Source organism: Planococcus citri, chromosome 4 (genome assembly GCF_950023065.1).
Source record: "Planococcus citri chromosome 4, ihPlaCitr1.1, whole genome shotgun sequence".
NCBI lineage: Eukaryota > Metazoa > Arthropoda > Insecta > Hemiptera > Pseudococcidae > Planococcus > Planococcus citri.
Genome location: NC_088680.1, coordinates 10203151 through 10223728, shown reverse-complemented (window position 1 = coordinate 10223728; position 20578 = coordinate 10203151). Strand labels below are relative to the sequence as shown.

Genomic DNA, 20578 nt, shown 5'->3' with positions numbered 1-20578 from the left:
ACTTCCGACATTGTAACCTGGGCAGAGCCAACAGTTTTAATATAGCCGTGCTCGCGTATAGTTATTATTAATCTTGTGCTAGGGAACTTGTTTTAGGCCTATGTGCCACGTACGTTATTAGCCTCATTGTTTTAGCAATTAAATTGTACTTTACTCGTAAATACAATTTATTGCAAGTGCGCACCTCCGGTGATTTATTTATTTATTTCGAGTCGCATCGCGATACAATTTCTTTCTGATCTCGTTAGTCAGAGCTAGAATATAGGTCTCCTGTATTCACCCATGTGGTTTTGGTCAAAGACTCTTCTTTCTCAAAGTAGAAGTCACCCCCGGACTCCACACTAATTTAAATGAGCTACGAAGTCAAATGCAGGGGTATTTCAAGTCGTTTTACAGACTCCAGCGATTTTTTGAAAATTACTGGAGCCTCCAGCAGATTTTTTAAACTTTAAATTTTTACAACGCTGAAATTTATTCTACACTTGAAATTTAACACCCTCTGAAGACGACTTCAGGTGGGTTCAAGTCATTTTGGAGCCTCCAGCGACTTTTTGAAAATTACTGGAGCCTCTAGTAGATTTTTGAAACTTGAAATTCCTGCAACATTTTACCAAAATGGAGTTGGCAAGCTGAAATTCACTTCGCAAACTAATTTCAATGCGATATGAAGTCGACTACATGGTGGTTAAAAATAGTTTTGAAGCTTCCAGCTAGTTTTAGGAAATTTCAATTTTCCAAAAAACGCCATACGACCTTTCAAAAAGTCCCTGGAAGCTCTAAAACGACTTGAAATCCACCGGCAGTCGACTTCGTAGCGTATTGAAATTATTTTGCAGAATAAATTTCGAGTTTCCATCTCCGTTTGATGAAATTTTGGGGAAATTTCAAGTTTCAAAAATCTGCTGGAGGCTCCAGTATTTTTCAAAAACTCGCTGGAGTCTTCAAAATGACTTGAAATATCCCTGCAATTGACTTCGTAGCGCATTACAATGAGTTTGCAGAATAAATTTCAGCTTTTCAACTCCATTCTGATGTAATTTTGTGGGAATTTCGAGTTCTAAAAATCTGCTGGAGGCTCCAGAACTGCTCAAAACGGTTTGAAACAGTTTCCAATCGATTTGGAATGTCGAAAATAGGGTATATCCCAAATTTCAGCTTTCTTGGTCAATTTGGTAAAATTTTAATTTTTTCCCCTCATTTTTGGCCTAAATTTGATTTTCAAAAATTCACCAAAAATCGAATAACCTACTTTGGCAATTGAAATTTTGACAGGTGATAAATTTTTGCCTGATCTTTCAATCTACCTTTGGTTTGAAAAATTTTGTGCAAGTCCTATGTTGGAACGCAAAATCTGCGATCTCAGCTGACCTGCCAATCAAAATGGCCGCCATTTTGTAAGTAGGGCCACTTTTTTTTTGAATACAAGGGCTAGAAATGTTCCTCAGGACTCCCCTTTTAAGAAAAAAAGTTGTCCCAGAGGATCGACGGAGGGGGGTACAATAGATCCTTAAGCAGGCTCCCCGACTAATGTGTGCCAGTTCAAAAACAAATTTTACACTAATTCATCAAATTTAAGCTTTCTAGGTCAATTTGGTAAAGATTTTGATTTTTCCCCATTTTTGATGGGAATTTTCTTTTCAAAAATTCATCAAAAATCTAGGAACACATTTTAACATCTGAAATGTTGACTATCTAAGTACCTATATTTTTGCATGACTTTCCAATCCAACTTTGTTCTGTTTAAAATTTTCTGTACCAATTCGAATATTCTCCTTGTTAAAGGATTAAAATTTTCAGAGAATTCTTCTTCACGAAAATCAACAATTTTTGGAGGAGGATAGAGGTGTGCAAAAAGACACTCTCCCAAGTATAGGTATGAATACGAAGATCGCTCCATGGTCAGTAAAAACCCATGGTTTTTGGCAACTCTTTGATTTTCCGAACTTACGAAACTTCTTTCCAACTTTCCCCGAAAAATATTAACTTTTTGCCAAAATTTTTCTATTGCTGGAAGAAGGGGGTGGTGGGGGGGGGGGTGGTTGACCTACGTTCGGCACGTCTCTGATTATTTTATCGACAGTCGAGTCTTCAGAAATAAACTGTATATTTGTAAAATTATGATACATTATTTACTTACTATAAATTTTGTAATTCAGTAAAAAAAAAAATGCGTCTTTAATTAATAAATAACACATTCATTCCTCTCCTTCACTATATAAGAATTCACATCACACCATTTCGAGATGAGATCTTGATAAATCCTCAATAATTCCAAGTATTCTGCTTTCACATCGACTTTCCCAGTCCATTTACTAGTAAACCCGTTTTTCGCCGAATTTATATATGTGTACGTATACCGCTCAAATTCCCACATCTGCTCCTTATCGCCTTGAGGAGTCACAGTTAGAAAAATACCAGCTCCTGGGAAAGCCCAAAATTGGCCAATTTTGCCTTCGCTAGGTCCCGTGAGGCACCAACGCTTAATTTACGTCAATAATACGTCAATGATGCGCTTGGTTTACCACAATTATACGTCAGCGTATAATCACCCATCAATTTCGCTTTTGCACGCTGAAAATATGTAGGTGAATACGTTAGTTGAACGCCCAACTTACGCTTTCGCAAAACTGTGGTTTATAAGCTTAATTTTCAAGAGTAAATCTGCAGTAAAAACGACAAAAAAACCATTGAAATTTCGTAGTAACATCGGCAAAATTTCAATGGTTTTTTTTTCGTTTTTACTGCAGATTTACTCTTGAATATTAAGCTTATAAACCACAGTTTTGCGACAGCGTAAGTTGGGCGTTCAACTAACGTATTCACCCACATATTTTCAGCGTGCAAAAGCGAAATTGATGGGTGATAATACGCTGACGTATAATTGTGGTAAACCAAGCGCATCATTGACGTATTATTGACGTAAATTAAGCGTCGTTGCACGCAGGAAACCATCAAAATTTTGCCAATCCTACTGTATATTTCAGCATAAATCATTGTATGCTGGTATTGCTGGTGTATGAGCCAATGAAACGTCATGCATACGTAATTTGATAAGGATCTCTAATACTGTAGAATGATCTTATAACTGTCGCATAAGCCATTGTGTATTTGTCGTATAAACCAATGTACACTTGTCGTTTCAACGCCAGTTATAAGCCACTCGAAGATAGCTGACCAGATATTCACATTAATTAATAATTTTCTAAATTTAAATACTTACGAAAATTTCTTGCCTTGGCTGGGATTCGAACCCAGGACCTTTGGATTAGTAAACCATAATCTTGTGCATGCAGCCATCACCAGGATATTATTCTTTAGACACTAAACTTGTACTCATGTAAGAATAGGTATATGAATACCATGCACTCAACTACGATCCTATGATGGAAACATCATATGCTCAAACGACAAAATCACCATTCACAAAAGTTGATGTTTTTGAAACGTCAGTATGCAGTGATTTAGTGCTTATTTAAGGTCAGGGACGTAGCGAAGTGGCTTTTCTGGTGGTGGTGGGGGGGGGCAAAAACCCTAAGATTTCCAACTAATTTGACTGAAAATTCTCAACTTATTCGACTGAAAATTCCCAAGCTGGGTGAAAAAAGAAGGTATTTAAGTTACATAAATTTTATCAATAGTTTCTTGGAATTGTGAAGTGTAAAAAAAAAACAAATTGGCCCGAGCGAAGCGAGGGCAAACGATTTTCAAAATTTGTAATTTTAACCCTACACCGCATCAGTGGTCAAATACGACCACTCCTTTTATAAAAATTCTAAAAATTACAAATTTGCTGATTTTTTACAAACAATTATTTAAGCGCATTTATTAAACTCCATATTAACCATTAAAACCAAAATCTAGTAGCTTTTCTGCAAAGAAGTGGATGAAAAAAAAGAAATTGTAAGGGAAATCGAGTAATTCATAAAAATTCACTCTGGCGTGATTCTTAGAAGCCTTCCAGCAAATCTATCGTGACCAAGCGGATCTGAAATATTTTTTTCCATTACAGCGCTACCTCAGGAACATGTGAGAACTAAAAAATCGAAGCATTTTGTTATTACGCGTAATTTACATAGCAAAAAGAAGAGTGGTCATATATGACCACCTATGCACAACGAGTACGAACAGGTTCATAAATGATAACTGATAACGTTGATAACAGGAGCGTAATAATTTTTTTTCGTCCTTGTTCTTCGCATATATTCGTTTCTTTTAAACAATTTTAGTGTTAAAAAGTGATTGGTTTAATGTAATGATGGAAAATATGAAAAATCTGCAAAAACTTCAGCAAAAATTTCGCGAATTTTGTCAAGAACTGCTCGAATTTCGTCAAGACTACTCGGATTTCACCTAATACTCCTCACAGATCGACAAGAAACTGCTGCAACTGTTTTATATTTTTTCATAACGCGTAATTTCTCATTTTCTTCATTTTTATGTTTGTCAATTTTCCGATTTTGACATTTTTGACTGTCAGATTTTTTTTAACTTGGAACAAACGATAAAACTGTTCATTGTGATTGAGAAATTATCATTTTCTACCATAATTTCACGAGAAGAGGTGATTTTTATGAATTTCAATTACAGAAATTTTTGTCGTTTTGTACATAAGTGGTCACATATGACCACTCCTTTATTCACGCCGTAACTTTGATGTAAGGTTGGCGAGATTTTTTTCACTATTTTTCCTGAGATACTAGTCGATAAAACAACCCAAAAAAAATTACCCCACCCCCCCAACTGAAATCATGCGGTGTAGGGTTAAGAAGCAAAACAGCTGTAATTTTACTGTAGTACAAACTGCAAATTTACAACAAAAATACCATATGCGAAAATTTGACGTATTTTAGGCTGTTTGACAATGTCATATTTACTGCAATTTTTTGTCAGAATTACCCTGGCAAATTCGACGTTACTACGTCTCACCAACCATGGCGTATGTACCACAATTTAACGTTGCAAAAACTACATCTTAATGAAAGCGTTTTCCAAGAGTAAAAACTATGATTTAGTTACCACACATTTATGTCAATACTACTCGTCACAACTTTGGCGTATAATTGACATACTTACCTGTGATGCGAATTTACGTCGAAAATACGGCAGTTTTACTCTTGAAAAACGCTTTCATTAGATGTAGTTTTTGTCAACGTAAAATTGTGGTATGTATGCCATGGTTTTTGAGACGTAATAACGTTAAATTTGTCAGGGTAATTCTGTCAAAAAATTGCAGTAAATGTGACATTGTTAATCTCACTAAAATACGTCGAATTTACTCATAGTATTTTTGTGGTAAAGTTGCAATTTTTACTGCATTGCGAGTACGTCAATTATACGCCAAAGTTGCGACGAGTAATTTTGACGTAAATGTGTGGTAACTAAATCATAACTTTTACTCTTGAAAAACGCTTTCATTAAGATATAGTTTTTTCAACGTAAAATTGTGGTATGTACGCCATGGTTTTTGAGATGTAGTAACGTCAAATTTGTCAGGGTGATTCTGACAAAAAATTGCAGTAAATGTGACATCGTTAATCAGCCTAAAATACGTCGAATTTGCACATAATAGTATTTTTGTGGTAAATTTGCAATTTTTACTGCATTGCGAGTACGTCAATTATACGCCAAAGTTGCGACGAGTAATTTTGACGTAAATGTGTGGTAACTAAATCATAATTTTCACTCTTGAAAAACGCTAATATTACTCCTCACAACTTTGACGTGTAATTGACGTACTTACGATGTAGTAAAAATTCCAAATTTACGTCAAAAATACCTCATGCAAAATCAGACGTTTTTTCAGAGTTCAGTTCATGACGTATCAACCATAAAAATATCACAAAAATACTACGCGCGAATTCGATGTATTTTAGGCTAATTGATGATGTAGTATTTACAGCAATTTCTTGTCAAAATTACGTCTCCAAATTCGACGTTAATACGTCTTACAAAACCATGCCGTATGTACCATAAGTTTACGTTGAAAATACTACATCCTAATGAAAGCATTTTTCAAGAGTAAAAATGATGATGTAGGTACGACACATTTACATCAAAATTACTCCTCGCAACTTTGGCGTAAAGTTGACGTACTCGCAAAGTAGTAAAAAGTGCAAATTTACGTCAAAAATACTACTCGCAATATCGCAGTATTTTGAGCGAACGTAAAATTGCCGTGTATACGACTATTATACCACAATTTTACCATGGTTTTTATGGCGTTTTTTAGGCGTTTGATACGTCAGCGTACCTATCAGTGTAAAAGGCCTCACGGGGTATGAACTGCATTTCAACCGAATCTTTTCCTTTCCGCCACAAGAACGTGACATCTCCACCGGCGCTTCGAGTGTAATTAAAAACGTATTCGACGGTCTTAAAGTTCCTGGTCTCTTTTTGGCCAGCTACAAGAGTATTTAGGAAATCTTTGTTGAAACCGGGAAGTTCAAAACGAGTGTCTGAAGTGTTTTCGAGTTTGGTTGCAGGTGCATTTTCTGTAAGAAAAACATTCATTTGACTAACTATACTGATTTGATGCGTTATTACATTTTTAATTTTTTAATTGTGAACATTTTTCCAAAGTTCGAAGTCCGTATATTTTTCGTCATGGAATAGATTTTTTTCATATTTTTATCATGGATCAAGTAAGCATAACATAATATGTATAGGACCTAGGTCTATATCAACCTCACCTGTACTGGTACTCGTATGTATAGAAATAGCAGCATTATTTTGGAAGTGTGGATTCTGTATAAAAGAAAAATATTTTAAATTAAAATGAGCTCTATACTTTGGAAATTATGAGTAGATAGGTACTTACATCGTTAACATTTACAAGCACAGGATTACTGTTCAGAGTTCCATTCGAGGTAGTAATTTGACAGGAATATTTTCCAGCTGATAATTTACTAACTTTTTGTAGCGCTAGATTTCCATACGAAGCTACGATACCAGCTTTGAAGTCAGTAGATATCTGCGTATCCTAAATTTAAAAAAATAAAAAATAAACGAGAAGCTATAGACTATTCACTGGCAATGAACTTTCACCTTGATTAATTTTTATGCATTATGGATTAGATATTATATAATAATTATGTATAGAAAAATTATCGAAGGATTTCCTACATTTTTCCAAAAGCTCTAATCTAATTGGAAATTATGATTGATGATCGAGATTTGATTTTGAAGAAGATTCATGTCAAAAATAGACCGATTGAATTTTCTTCCAAAAGTGATTTCTTTTAAATTCTCATAAAATAAATAGTAGGTAAATCAGCCTAAAGCCTCAACTTTTGCTGAAGTTAGACTTTTTATAACTCGAGTAGTTTTCTGCAATAAAACAGCTAATAAATAAGTAGGTAAGTATACTTCTGACTTACGTTGTGAAACCAATCCATTTTATTAACTTTAGTTGAGCTCGGTTTAACGTAACAAGTGATGTAGATATCGTCACCTTCCTTAATATCATCCGGAATTAATTCTGATCCTAGATTTGCACTAACTGTAGGTGTATCTGAAGAACATCGAAAAGTATTATATTCACGTCATCTTCGTCTACATATTATTTTCGATGCAAGACTGCGTATAAAAAAAGGATAATTTTTACCTGTAACCGCAGCATCCGCGATGTAACATATGTGTAATGAAGTTATCAAAACTCCAATTAGACCCACTCCTGTTTCAAAATTCGCAGTAATTAGGTATTAAGTAAAGGTAATTCGATTATGAGTAAAATTCAGAAAATAAATAAATGATTTATAGAGTAGGTACATATTTTTATAATAATCAGCATGCAATTTTTTCAATTAAGTGGGAATTTAAAAAAATAAATAGAGAACTTAATCCACTTACCAACAATTTTCATTTTACAGATTCTTTATAAGTAAACGAATAAATTAAATGTGTGTTTTCAAGCAACAGAACTGTGATTTAACAAGATTTAGCTTTTGGCTAAGTAGGTAGTAGGTTCCTCTTGACGATCAAAGCATTGAATGGATTTTTTTTCGAATAAAGTTTAAAATAAAATAAAAATACCTATGGACCTACTTTCTATCGACAGATTTGATAAAATCTCTGCCAATGAAAAAATCATCTAGGTGCTTTATCAGTGAATAATTAGGTAATAGGTACCTTTTGTTATTATTAATACGTGCTCATTGACGGTTCATTTCATGGCAATAATGATACGAATTTTAAATACATATGTAGATGTTCCTATCAGCTTGACATGAATATTTTGATATCAAAGGTAAAATGCGTATTCTGTGCGTTAATTAGATTTCACCTACAGTTGGTAGGAAAAAAGCGAAAGTATTTTCAATTATTAAGCTGTGTGGAAGGAAACTTTAAAAAATGCCAGAAAAATCACCGAACCTGACTTTAGTTTAGATTCACTCGATGAAATGAACTCATCACAAAAAATCAAAATTCAAAAACATTCAACCTGCCCCATTCAGAAAAGTGCAATTTTGACATTTTTACCCCGCACAACGAGGGGGTGGACCCTCAAAAAGGTGATTTTGGGGACATGGTCGGGATCGAGAAAACTCGACGGGGTTGTGTTGGGGGACTTCTCCCGATGCCAAATATGTATTTTTTTCCCGTGAAACCCTGCACAACTGCATTCTATGGCACTTTGAATGTGATTTTTATGCATTTTTGGCCATTTTTGATGGTAAAATGGCTCTAATGTCCGGGATATGGCTCGGGACCGAACGATTCTTGGACGTCTGTTAAACGGGGCTATTTGAAGCCCAACTAGGCAAAAATGGCGAAAAAATACGATCACAACGTGATTTTACGTGCACTAATAGGCTTGTTAACCACCCCCCACCACTGGAATTCAATAATGCATTGTCCATTCGATAATATCGATGCGACCCATCAAAATGGTATAAAATTTCGCGCTCAACTCAAAAATCGCAATGATTTTCAATTCTGGCCCCCGCGGTGGAGTTTTGCCCCCCAAACTGAATAGTTATAACGATGATATTGAACATATTTTGTACATTACGCGTCGATACTGCGGATTTATGGTTACGCAATCAAAATGATTCTCATATTCGTGTTATTTGGGAAAATTTTTGCTTCAAAATTTTTCATTCAATCTCCACCCCCTCTCCTCCTCTTTAAGGACTATGTTTGAACATGGATTTGAAAACTTGAACATGACCTATCAAAATGGTATAAAATTTCGCGCTGAGCTCGAAAATTGCAACCATTTTTCATTTTGACCCTGTCGGTGAAGTTTTGCCCCCCCCCCCATGAACCTAACTATGAAATTGAGCATGTTGCACATTACGCGTCTGTATTTATGAGGATTAATGCACACGTAATCAGAGTGATTTTCATGAACCTTATGTGGGCATGCTTTTCTTTCAGAATTTTTCTTCTAATCTCGGCCCCATCCCCTTCCTGTTTCAAAACTACTATGTTAGAACATTTATTTGAAAACTAGATGCGACCCATCAAAATGACATAAAATTTAGCGCTGAGCTCGAAAATTGCAATAAATTTTCATTTTGATCCTTTCTTTCCGCTTCCCAAATTCGATTGACTGTTTTTCTCATGACTGGAATGAAGTTTGGAAACAATGAACCGAAATTATGAATCTCATTTTTTCTTATTTTTCATATTTTCTGTTTTTTTTCTCATTTCATCTACATTTTTTGGTTTGTACTTTTTGTTTTTTTTTGTATTTTTCATTTTTGTTCCTTTTTTGCTTGTTTGTATTTTTTCCCTCGTTTTTCATATTTTTCTGTTTTTACTTTTTACACATTTCATCTCATTTTTTTTTCATTTACATTTTTTGTATCGTTTATTCTTGTTCCATTTTTCTTGTTTGTATTTTTTTCTTGCATTTCTTTTTTCTCTTATTTCATCTGATTTTTTTTCATTTATATTTTTTCATATTTCATTTTTGTTCCAATTTTCTTATTTGTTTGTATTTTTTCTCGTTCTCATTTTTTTTTTTTTTTTTTCATTTATCGTATTCATCTTGTTTTTTCATTTGTATTTTTTGTATCTTTCATTGTTGTTCCATTTTTCTATTTGCATTTTACTCTCAGTTTTTTATTATTTTATCTGATTTCTTTTCATTTATATTTTTTTCATCTTTCATTTTTGTTCCCATTTTCATATTTTTTTGTCTTTTTTTCCTCGAATATTTTTTGTTTTATTATGAGCATCATATTGTGACATAAATCCTCATATACAGACGCGTAATGTGCAACATGCTCAATTTCATAGTTAGCTTCATGGGGGGGGGGGGCGAAACTCCACTGAGGTGGTCAAAATGAAAAATGGTTGCAATTTTAGAGCTCAGCGCGAAATTTTATACAATTTTGATAGGTCATGTTCAAGTTTTCAAATCCATGTTCAAACATAGTCCTTAAAGAGGAGGGGAGGGGGTGGAGATTGAATGAAAAATTTTGAAGCAAAAATATTCCCAAATACAACGAATATGAGAATCATTCTTATTGCGTAAACATAAATCCTCAGTATCGACGCGTAATGTGCAAAATATGTTCAATATCATCGTCATAATTAGGTATTCAGTTTGGGTGGGGTGGGGGCAAAACTCCACCGTGGGGGCCAGAATTGAAAATCATTGCGATTTTTGAGTTCAGCGCGAAATTTTATACTATTTTGATGGGTCGCATCGATATTATCAAATAGACAATGCATTATTGAATTCCAGTGGTGGGGGGTGGTTAACAAGCCTATTAGTGCACGTAAAATCAGATTGTGATCGTATTTTTTCGCCGTTTTTGCGTAGTTGGGCTTCAAATAGCCCCGTTTAACAAACGTCCAAGAATCGTTCGGTCCCGAGCCATATCCTAGACATTAGAGCCATTTTAGCATCAAAAATGGCCAAAAATGCAAAAAAATCGCATTCAAAGTGCCATAGAATGCAGTTGTGCAGGGTTTCACGGAAAAAAATTACATATTTGGCATCGGGAGAAATCCCCCAACACAACCCCGTCGAGTTTTTTCGGTCCCGACCATGTCCCCAAAATCACCTTTTTGAGGGTCCACCCCCCTTCTATTGTTCGGGGTAAAAATTTCAAAATTGCACTTTCCTGAATGGGGCAGGTAGTACCTTCATTTTGGCAGCGCATTTTTTTGGTCCCCGAAAAAAAAATACAAAATTAACTTTTAGAGCACTTTTTTGTGTATGGATTATAGTCTATCATCCCTTCTAAAGTTTTTTCCACGGGAAAAATTTCAAAAAACTCCCGCCCCCCCCTTACCACGTCTTGGTCGAATTGACATGGAATGACCCTATAAAATAACGATTCCATAAACCGATTTTTATTAGAATTTGAGCACAATTTGAACATTGAACATCGATCAACACAAATGTAAAAATTTACACCTCGTCCATCTGATTTTTTTTTATACCTACGTTAAATAGTAGTAGGTATATTTGCTGCAATCTGTTACATGGTATTGAGGATTTTCAACCTCTACAAATTTAAATTGAAATGTACCTAGGTACGAGTACTTTATGGTATTATATTTGGAAAAAAAATTTATATGAACTATGTATTACGTAGATATATAGTCATCAAATGAATCATTGAGTACCTAAGCCTTAATTATAGGTGCATGGAACATGAAATTGTAGGTGGTGTTTTTATTCCTGGAAATTCAATCGCAGGTAAGTATAAATGAACATTTTTTTTTTCGAAAAAAAACAACCACAGACACAAACGTTACTCGTGACTTGAATTTCTGGTTTTTCTATAGGTAAGTACGCGTAATATTACAAAGACTCATGCATAGTAAAGTATTGATTGATGACTATGTAGTTGTTGTTTTTTTTCAAGTACCTTTCAAATATTCACGTTGGTCTAGGTACGTGTGTAAGTCCAAGTACAAATGAGTCTTCCTGCACTCGCGTAGGTACAAATATTCAAATGATGACTCCTGAAATAATTAATTTCATTAAATAGACATCTGATAAACACAGCGAATCGCGGAGGCCAAGAGGCGAGAATTACTCATTGAATATATTGTTTTATCTCAGTTACTTGTATTTACCTGTGTGTCCGATAAAGTACGTTAATTTACGCGTTCGAATTATAAACAGATCCCATTAGGTAGCCTACGTCTGATAAAATGAAACTTATCGGTGAGTTGATTTTTAAAAATTGTAAAATTTTAAATGAAAATTACACTTATACTAATTAAATTTGATAGAAATAAATACGTACTCGTAATAATGATAATGATAAAAAAAATCTGAATTTAAATGAGATATTCACATAACTACATACATATTATACAATACCTAACTTGTTATTCTAATTTTCACGGACTTTGAAGCAGGTGTAATTGGGTTTGTGATAACTTCGTTGTGTTTCATTGTGGATGCTGCGGATACAGGTAACGATGTTATTTTAGAATGGAATACGAATAATATAGGTACCTCTACCTAGACCTATATACAAAGAGAACGTGAATTAAAATTCTTTTTGAATTTCCTCAGATACACCTATCATCGGTGCACATCTAGGATCAGAGTTGAATCCGAGTCATGTTAAAGAAGATAATGATATCTATATTACCTGTGACATTGAACCAAATACAACCAGTGTCTATAAAGTTAAATGGTTTCATGACGTAAGTACAGCCTGCCAGTATCGAGCAAAAAGAATGATTTTCACTTTTCGTAGTTTTTCGTGATTGAATTTTTTTTTTGATTTTTGTGTTTCTGTTTTTTCTTTCTTTCTTTCTTTTTTTTTTTTTGGAATTGAGGTTTTGTACCAGAAATAGAAAAGAATAATCAAAAATTGACCATTTAATGCCCCAATACTTACTTTTTTTTTTGATCTGAGAACTTTTATTTATAATCTTTTAGAATTAGGTATATTGGTAGTGTGATAATTTTTAAGACAATTTTCACTTTGTTGTCGTTTTTTTTTTTTTTTTTTTTTGGCAAAATAAGACAAAACCCAGCAAAAAATTATAAAATGATCTCATTGAACACCTACAAAATCTTGTAAAATTTTGAACTTTTCTATAATTTTGCCCGAAGAAATGCTATTTGATACATTTTTTGCCCTGACACTGTTTTAAGAGAATTTCAATCAATCAATAGCGACCAATTCGGTTATATTGATTAATTTTTCCCTTTAGGCTTTGACCTTTTATTTCAAATTTGGTTTTCATTGATATTTTTTCTTTTTAAGCAATTTTTTCTGACAATATTGAAACTTTTCTGACGTTAGAAAAAAATATGGGTATTGAAAAGTTGAAATCCTTACCTACTATTTTTTTTAAACCGATACTTACTTAATTTGAGAATTTTTGCTCTGTCTCCTTGAATTTGGTTTCGTTTTATGGCATAAAAAAATTTAACGATGTGATTGGGTATATAAATTTTGTTATTAACGAAGAAGATTTCAGTCCTTAACTAAACCAAAATGGGTATTACAAGACAATGTTAAATTAAAAGAGCTCGCAAAAATACATCATGAATTCATGAGTAAAAATTTCAGGTGCTCAGGCGAATTTTTCAATTTTTGGTGAATTTTCAAAAATCAAATTTAGTACAAAAATGTGAAAAAATTTAGTTCTGGAGCCTCCAGCAGATTTGTGAAAATTGAAATTCCAGCAAAATATATTCCAATGCGGACTTTATAAACTATCGACATTTTTAGCTCATATTTACACCACAATTTCAACACGTTGAGTCTTTTTTAGATGTTTTTCATCTATTTTGGAGCCTCCACACTAATCTGTTTTTGGAATTTTTAACAACTATAAAATTGCCGAAAAACTTACCCAAGGGTTCCAAATCAGTCAATTTTGGAAAAATGATGTGTAGGTAATCAATCGACTGGGTCACTAACAAGTACCAACCTCGATTACCTATACGTGCCAAAGTTAATTTGTACAGTTTTTATGGCACTTTTTAGAAATTTGGAATTTTTAAAATATAGCCAGAGCCTCCAAAACAGCTCAAAACTAACTACATATTTTCAATCAACTCAGAATGTTGAAATTGAGATAGGTACAAATGTAAATTTTGAGTTATGGTACCTATTCAATTAGGTAACATTTTATGAAAATTTCACTTTTTCAAAAATCGTTTGAAAGCTCCAGAACTGCTCAAAATAGTTCGAAACAGTTTCTAATCCGTTTGGGAGAAGAGGGAGCGGGGGGGGGGGGGTCAAAATGGGGTAAAAAATTTCATGCTTCCCAGCTCAATTTAGTATTGTTTTAATTTTTTTTTTGCATTTTAGCTTTGTAAATTTGATATAGTTAATCTTAGCAAACTCCGACGTAAACGTGAATATACTTCTTACTCAATAAGTAGACTGGAATTCCCCACTAGTGAATAATATAAAATACATCACGAAAACAGCTCAAGTCGAGAGAACAAGAATAGCAATGTCACAGAACGGAATAAACAATGAATACGAAAGAACGAATTATTATTTATTATGTCGAATTAACGACAAAAGTTTAACACAAAAATATAAAAAATATAAACGACAACTTTTAATAATGTTATCGTAGATTCCGAATAGAATTAACCGAGAATATAGAATTAAATCTTGTTGACGCGATTATGACCTGATAGCCCGGGAATCAAAATACATAATGACGATGTCAGGTTTGTAAACAAGACAAATGTATTATTTACAAACCTGACTCTCAAGTTTACTAGCCAATGATTTGTATAATATCACGTATACGAACCAGGCCAATATGACACCTCTCAAATTTGATCTTTAAAAAGTCACTAAAACAATCGAAAAATGCACTACAGCACTTGAACGTTGACGTTCGAGTTGAATAAAATAGACAGCTTGATTTCGGTACAAAAATTTAACTTTTTTGTCCTTTCAGATTCACATTCGAGGAAGCCATCAAATGACTCCAATTTTTCCCCTCAAATGTGAAGAGACCTTGGAATGTTCGAAAAGAGCACGTAAAAAGTCCTCTGATCCAAAAATTTTTGCTTTTCAACTCAAATAAATGTTGAGGTTATTTTGATATGTATTTTAGAAATCTGTCAATTATCGAGAAACGAACTCGGGAAATTGATAAGATTTTGAATTTGATTGTCAGTTTTTTTTTACATGCTCCAAAACTCGAATCCAAAAAGTGAAGAGTTGAGAAGAGATCCCCTAATAAATAAGCTTTTTCTGGTTTGGAAGAAATGCCTCAATTTTGACACATTTTTTCAAATTTTGAATCCTGATTTCATGGACTTTTTCAACAATTTTTTTTCTTTTTTGATTTACCCCTTTGGATATTTTTTATTTTTTTAGTAAATAATATTAAAAAGTCGATGGAATTTGACCAAACTCAGAAGAAACCTTTATTTTGAGTTGAAAGTAACTTAGAATTTTTTTTAGTTTTGGGGGTGCTTTTGGAGGGGAGAAATGGGTCCTCAAAGAGGAGGTATTTTTAATAAAATCGTGTTTTTTTCGATTCTGTCGCTACCTAACTTATTTCTGGGAAAATAGCCTAGTCCTACATGGAAGTATTTGAGATTCTGCGTCGATCTATGTTACTGTAGTCAAAATCCTAGACCATTTTTAGTGTTCTTCTGAACGGTTGAAAATTTGCAAATCGCTTATTTTTGAGTGAATTTGGGTTTTGAAATTTTTTTTTATCAATTCAGCCAAAATATTGAACGATATCATTCCTGAAATTGGTGAAATATTTTGGAACGCGGTGTTGCCAACTTTTTTGCCATTACTGTCAATTTCAAAAAATTGAAAAAAAGAATTGTGGGGTTTTCTGAATATTTTTGGCCTTTTCTTACTTTTTTGAAAATGATCCAAATTTAACAAAATGATCAACATTATTTTTTCAAACGGAAAAAATCTCACCATTTTGATATAATAGATTATGCACCTACATTTTCTGTTTCAGGGTAAAGAAGTATCAACTGACTTCAAAGCTGGCATAATTATCGCCGATAAAAATCTGGTGTTACAGAATATTAAAAAACCAACGTCTGGAAATTATCACTGTGAAGCTATAACCGATAAGGGAGCGTTAAAAAGTGATCCTATTCCAATAGATGTTAAGAATGTGAATGAAGTAAGTACATATCCATTCGCTAGTTCAATGTGACCTGTACCTAAGTATATAGGGTGACCCGCCACAGAATAACCTCCTTCCACCAGCAACATAGGCAACTCATATCGAGATCATGTACATATGTTTGCCTAACCTCCAAGCCGCAGGGGCAAATTCATGGTCACTTGATTTTTTTTTTTCATTTTGTCCTTTACTTTCAACGTTACACCGTCGAGCGACCGTGATAGGTAGAGTGTTGTGGTTTGCGCGGCTGGATAACTAATTTTATGCAGAATTATTCAATGTGGCTGATAACTGTGCCAGATGAACAAGGAGAGCTGTTAGAAGCAAAATAGTCCAAAAAATGTGTTCAAAATTGAACTACTTTTTTCATTTTTGTGAAAATACTCAAAAAATTTCGAGTGACCATGAATTTGCCCCTGCGGCTTGGAGGTTAGGCAAACATATGTACATGATCTCGGTATGAGGTGCCTATGTTGCTGGTGGAAGGAGGTTATTCTGTGGCAAGTCACCCTATATAATATCTACACTCTTCGTATTTTATCTTCATCTATCACTTGTTCGTTATTTTTCATTGTTTGTAGACATCGTCCTCTGAAAATAATACTACTGTTCCTCCAAGTACAGGTGATATCATACGTCTTCTTGGCTTTTGAGAATACATACTCAAACATTTCCAGCTTATTCAGTCAAATTTACTTACATTTTTCTTACAGAAATTCCAACAACGACAGTAAACCCAGAAAATTCTACTGATGCGAGTAATCTCTTGGAAGGACGTTCTGACTTAGGCAAAGACTCTGAAAATGTAGTAAGTCTCTGCATATGAATTCAAAATTGCCCCTAGAATTTGATTTTCATTAGTCTATAATAAATGATTTACTGTCCACAGACATCTTCTGCTCAAAATACTACCACTGTTCCTACAACAACAGGTGAGGTATTATGCTTACCTATACTTTAGGCTTCGTGTCCTTGGAAAATGATTTTTAAAATGTTAGATAAAAAGACGTACGAATTGAAAACCTAAATAAAAACATTGTTGATATTTTTCCTAAAATAGAAGCAGCAACTACAGTAACACCAAAAAATTCCAAAGATACGACTAGTAGTCCTTCGGAACGTCCTGGCTCCAGCAAAGACCCTAAAAATGTAGTAAGTTCTGCACATTGATTTAGTAAACAAGCTTATCCATGCACTCTGGACTTTCACTTTCATTTTTTGACTGCATTTTTTTTTTTTATTTCTTACAGAAATCGTTTTCTCCAAATAGTACAACTCTTTCAGGGACAACTGTCCCCGAAACTACTACTTCTGGAACAACTACTCCTGGATCAACTACTTCTGGATCAACTACTTCTGGATCAACTGCTGCTGGAACAACTACTTCCAGACCAACTACATCTGGATCAACTATTTCCAAAACAACTGCTTCGGGAACGACTACTTCCAGAACAACTGCCTCCAGAACAACTCCTTCCAGAACAACTCCTTCCAGATCAACTGCTTCTAGAACAACTCCATCCAGAACCACTGCTTCAGCAACAACTACTTCCAGAACAACCCCTTCAAGAACAACCCCTTCCAGAACAACTGCTTCAAAAACCACTGCTTCCAGAACAACTGTTCCAGCAAATACAGGTATTTAAAATACACACCATATTAGTCCGGCATATGACAATAGGAGTAATTGCACCCCCCCCCCCGCCGATCCTCCGGAACAACTTTTTTCTTAAAGGGGACATCCCAAGGAATATTTTAAAGCAAACTTGCCCAAAAAAAGTTGGCCTTACTTACAAAATGGCGGCCATTTTGATTGACAGGTCAGCCGAAATCGCAGATTTTGCGTTTCAACATTGAACCTGCACGAAATTTTTCAAACCTTACAAAGGTAGATCGAAAGATCAAGCAAAAACTCATCACCTATCAAAATTTCAAGTGCTAAAGTGCGTTTTTCGATTTTTGGTGCATTTTTGAAAATCCAATTTAGGCCAAAAATTAGGGGAAAAATCAAAATTTTACCAAATTGACCAAGAAGGCTGAAATTTGGTATATACCCTATTTTCGACATGCCAAATCGATTGGAAACGGTTTCAACCCGTTTTCAGCAGTTCTGGAGCCTCCAGCAGATTTTTGAAACTCGAAATGCTCGCAAAATTTCATCAAATTGGAGTTGTAAAGCTGAAATTTCTTCTAAAAACTAATTTCAATACGCTACGAAGTAATGTAGGTAAATTTCAAGTCGTTTTGGAGCCTCTAACGACTTTTTAAAAATTCCTGAAGCATCCAGCAGATTTTTGAAACTTTGAATTTTCACAAACTTTCATCAAATGGAGATGGAAAGCAGAAATTTACTCTACACTCCAATTTTAACACCCTCTAAAGACGACTTCTGGTAGATTTAAAGTCGTTTTAGAGCCTCCAACGACTTTTTTGAAAATTCTTGGAGCCTCCAGTAGATTTTTGAAACTTGAAATTTCCCCAATATTTCATCAAACTGAGATGGAGAGTCGAAATTCATTCTGCAAACTAATTTCAATACGCTACGAAGTGGACTGCTGGTGGATTTCAAGTCGTTTTGGAGCCTCCAGCGACTTTTTGAAAATTCCTAAAGCATCCAGTAGATTTTTGAAACTTTGAATTTTCAAAAAATTTCATCAAAATATAGAGATGGAAACATGAAAATTTACTCTACATTCCAATTAACACCCTCTGAAGACGACTTCAGGTGGATTCAAGTAATTTTAGAGCTTCCAGCGACTTTTTTGAAAATTACTGGAGCCTCCAGTACATTTTTGATACTTGAAATTCCCGCAAACATTTATTTATCAAATGGAGTTGGCATGCAAATGGTTTTGAAGCTTCCAACTACTTTTAGAAAATTTCAATTTTCCAAAAAAACGCCATACAACCTTTCAAAAAGTCGCTGGAGGCTCCAAAACGACTTGAAATCCACCAGCAGTCCACTTTGTAGCCTATTGAAATTAGTTTGCAGAATGAATTTCGACTTTCCATCTCAGTTTGATGAAATTTTGTGAAAATTCAAAGTTTCAAAAATCTGCTGGAAACTTCAGGAATTTTCAAAAAGTCGCTGGAGGCTCCCAAACGACTTGAAATTCACCTACATTACTTCGTAGCGTATTGAAATTAGTTTTTAGAATAAATTTCAGCTTTACAACTCCAATTTGATGGAATTTTGTGAGCATTTCGAGTTTCAAAAATCTGCTGGAGGCTCCAGAACTGCTCAAAACGGGTTGAAATCGTTTCCAATCGATTTGGCATGTCGAAAATAGGGTATATACCAAATTTCAGCTTTCTTGGTCAATTTGGTAAAATTTTGATTTTTTTCCCTAATTTTTGGCCAAAATTGGATTTTAAAAAATTCACCAAAAATCGAAAAACGCACTTTAGCACTTGAAATTTTGACAGGTGATAAATTTTTGCTTGATCTTTCGATCTACCTTTGTAAGGTTTGAAACATTTCGTGCAAGTCCTATGTTGAAACGCCAAATCTGCGATTTCGGCTGACCTGTCAATCAAAATGGCCGCCATTTTGTAAGTAAGGCCAACTTTTTTTGGGCAAGTTTGCTTTAAAATATTCCTTGGGATGTCCCCTTTAAGAAAAAAGTTGTACCGGAGGATCGGCGTGGGGGGGGTGCAATTACTCCTATTGACATATGCCGGACTATATCTGAAATTAAAAACATACTTTAAGAGTTCTTTTAATATTCTTTAGCACCTTTTTTAAAAAAATTATTCGCCTATTTATTTATTTATGTATTTTACAGAAATTCCAACCACAGCAATCCCCGAACCCAACCCCTTCGGCACTCGTTTCGATATCCCTGGTTTCAACCAAGACTTCTTAAACGATCGCCAACCAGGCCAAAATTTCACCAAACAATTCCACCACGGTGACTGCAACATACAATACGACAGAAGCGACAGAGGCGATACTCACGTCACGTGGAAAAGAGGAAACGATGATATCGAAATGAATGTCAGACCAGACGGCAACATTGGTCAAAATTGGAATTTCCCCGGCGTCCAAATTAGACTAATTGCCACTTCTGCAGGTGAAAAGGAACAAAACTGGAATTTCGGTCCGGCTCAATATATTCTCAAGCAGTTGCCCAGCGGTGCCTTGGCTACTAGATGGATTGTGAGAAGTTACAGCTTTGGTACTCCTATGGTGGTGGAAGACTGGGATACGTTGAATTCCTATAGAAATTTGATATCTGCGTGGTGTGATAGGTTTTATTTCTTGGTTGATGAACGAAATCAGTGTATTATTTATTGAGTGTGGAAATTATTTGAAATATATTATTGTATGTACTTATGCAAAATAATATGCAAATAGGTAAACTGTTTTTTTTTTTTTAATTTTATTGTGTCGAATGAAATTAAAATGTGTACATACTCGTACCTAGGTACTTAAATAATCTGTTTTTGTACAACACATTTTTAATGAAAATTATAATAATCATAAATCTATTTTTTAAATGTGATTTTC

At 34.3% G+C, this 20578-nt stretch overlaps 2 protein-coding genes and 1 long non-coding RNA gene across 5 annotated transcripts; 1 reads left to right on the top strand and 2 right to left on the bottom strand.

The window, feature by feature from the left end:
- Positions 1–5226: 5226 nt before the first annotated feature.
- On the bottom strand, positions 5227–8464 carry LOC135845622 (uncharacterized). The gene is made up of 6 exons (XM_065364314.1): positions 7849–8464; positions 7604–7672; positions 7377–7510; positions 6818–6979; positions 6690–6744; positions 5227–6491 (listed from the first exon to the last, which is right to left on the bottom strand). Exons 1-6 carry the CDS (start codon positions 7859–7861, stop codon positions 6226–6228), a joined length of 699 nt encoding a protein of 232 aa, XP_065220386.1. The 5' UTR covers positions 7862–8464; the 3' UTR covers positions 5227–6225.
- Positions 8465–11294: 2830 nt separating this feature from the next.
- Positions 11295–12177, bottom strand: LOC135845624 (uncharacterized). The gene is made up of 2 exons (XR_010558785.1): positions 12043–12177; positions 11295–11928 (listed from the first exon to the last, which is right to left on the bottom strand). It is a non-coding gene; the product is annotated as an uncharacterized LOC135845624 (long non-coding RNA).
- LOC135845620 (mucin-2-like) lies at positions 11992–20435 on the top strand. Of its 3 annotated transcripts, none has more exons than XM_065364309.1 (10): positions 11992–12133; positions 12328–12387; positions 12491–12624; positions 15895–16065; positions 16650–16692; positions 16782–16876; positions 16958–17000; positions 17129–17217; positions 17319–17706; positions 19854–20435. In XM_065364309.1, exons 1-10 carry the CDS (start codon positions 12121–12123, stop codon positions 20363–20365), a joined length of 1548 nt encoding a protein of 515 aa, XP_065220381.1. In that variant the 5' UTR covers positions 11992–12120; the 3' UTR covers positions 20366–20435. The 3 variants fall into 3 exon arrangements, with proteins under 3 accessions (XP_065220381.1, XP_065220379.1, XP_065220380.1); XM_065364307.1 differs by having other exon boundaries at positions 17129–17220; XM_065364308.1 differs by having other exon boundaries at positions 12000–12133; positions 12331–12387; positions 17129–17220.
- Positions 20436–20578: the final 143 nt, after the last annotated feature.

Excerpts from the sequence above, each read along its gene's own strand:
- LOC135845622 (XM_065364314.1), bottom strand. Across the intron at positions 6,980-7,376 it reads AAATGGATTGGTTTCACAAC|GATACGCAGATATCTACTGA; the intron begins GTAAGTCAGAAG and ends TTTTAAATTTAG. Across the intron at positions 6,745-6,817 it reads TGCTTGTAAATGTTAACGAT|AATCCACACTTCCAAAATAA; the intron begins GTAAGTACCTAT and ends TCTTTTATACAG.
- LOC135845620 (XM_065364307.1), top strand. Across the intron at positions 16,693-16,781 it reads TACTGTTCCTCCAAGTACAG|AAATTCCAACAACGACAGTA; the intron begins GTGATATCATAC and ends TTTTTCTTACAG. Across the intron at positions 17,001-17,128 it reads CACTGTTCCTACAACAACAG|AAGCAGCAACTACAGTAACA; the intron begins GTGAGGTATTAT and ends TTCCTAAAATAG.